Genomic DNA, 1556 nt, shown 5'->3' on the forward strand with positions numbered 1-1556 from the left:
CTGTGCCCCCCCGTCCGCCGGCGAGGGGTGGCTCCCCCGGCGGCGGAACGCGACTCACAGCGTCTGCATGTTGGCCTTTGGTCAGGTCGAAGGCCCACTCGAGGGTGGCGGGCTCCAGCCCGGAGACGCGTTTGCACTCGATGGCGACGTTCAAACTGCGGGAGATGCCGGGAGGGGAAACGGCGTCGGCACCGGGGATACGTCGGCGGCACCGGGAACAGCCTCGGAGACACCGCGCCGCGCGCAACACTCACCCATTCCGGTCGTATTTCTTGAAAACCGGGAAAGCTTCGAGGGGATCTTCGAGCTGGAAGAAAGCAAACAGCACCCCGAAAGACGAGCGGGGAAGGTTTGCTCCCACCCCGCCAGGCCCTGCTCTGCGGCGCGGGAGGGTTTTTCACCAATTCCGTGGGTTTTTACCCCGTTTTTCACCCCACCGGCGAGGGGGACACTCACTTTGTTGGCGGCTTCCACCTTGGCGCAGACGGCGTCCATGGCCGCTCGCTCCTCCAGGCGCTTTTGCTTCTTCTCCTTGGCTTTGCTCGATTTCCTCTGCGGCGAGAAGCATCAAAAAAAAAAAGATAATTTTCACTAAATCTGGGTTATTTTAACTGATAACGAAGCTCCGCCCACCAACAGCAGGAAAGTTTTGCCCAGAAACTAATAATTAAAGCCCACAGAGAAAAAAAAATAAACAACTGGCACGTGAGGAGCGGGGTTTGCCACAAAGTCCTTGCAAGAAAATGATTTTTTGGGTAAAAACCAGCATTTCGAGGAGCACACGGGGGCGTGCTGAACCCTCCCGGTCCCCATGGAAGCTTTGCCGTGTCCTGGTCCCCGGGGTCGTTACCGCTGGGGTAATTAAATTTGTGGGGTTTTGCCCCTAAATCTTCGGTGGTTTAACGAAGCTGGCGCTCGTTAGACAGGCCGGGACGGGGAGGTGGCACCGAGCAGCATCCGCCTAAAGTTATCACTTCTAAGTGCTTCTTTTTCTTGAATTTTAGGAGTCCGCCGCTGGAAATAACCCAAACGTGGGTGATTTTACCCCGAAATGAGGGAGGGGAGCCCCACAATCTTGCTGGGATCCCTCCAAATCCCCGGCGAACCCCAAAGACCCGCAGGGTGTCAAAGCGGATCTGGGGATTCCTGAGCTTCGCCTCCATCGAAACTAATTTAAAACCACCCCAAAATCAGTGTTTTATAGGAAAAACGCTGATGCACGTGGTTTGGGGAGCAGGACAGGGCAAGCCTCCCCCCCTAAATACACCTGTCGGCATTTTGGTGGGAAATTAAGGGGGTTTTGAGGGTTGGCGCAATGCTTTTTCCCTACCACCTGCTGCTGGCTGGGATGCGGACTCTAAAAGCTCTGGTTTTGGCTCATTTTAGGGAGAAAACCTGCAGGTTTTCCGGCGGTTGGGGTCCGTGGTTAGAGGGGAGGTGGGGTGAGGTCTTTGGGGCCTCCCAGTGTCCCTGCAACCCCCCCACAGGGACTCCCAAAACCCTTGGGGCCTCTGAATGTACCCTACTGCACCCCAAACACCTGCCCTCCCGCCCCC

General features: G+C 56.7%; 1 protein-coding gene across 1 annotated transcript; it reads right to left on the minus strand.

The window, feature by feature from the left end:
• Positions 1 to 54: 54 nt before the first annotated feature.
• On the minus strand, positions 55 to 1163 carry NAA40 (N(alpha)-acetyltransferase 40, NatD catalytic subunit). Its single transcript, XM_019471011.1, is given in 5 exon segments — positions 55 to 78; positions 80 to 155; positions 255 to 307; positions 457 to 565; positions 1072 to 1163. Coding segments are annotated over 5 exon segments (354 nt in total).
• Between the last annotated feature and the right edge of the window lie 393 nt (positions 1164 to 1556).

Source organism: Aptenodytes forsteri, unplaced genomic scaffold, assembly GCF_000699145.1.
Source record: "Aptenodytes forsteri isolate BGI_AS27 unplaced genomic scaffold, ASM69914v1 Scaffold1233, whole genome shotgun sequence".
In the NCBI taxonomy this organism is placed as follows: domain Eukaryota; kingdom Metazoa; phylum Chordata; class Aves; order Sphenisciformes; family Spheniscidae; genus Aptenodytes; species Aptenodytes forsteri.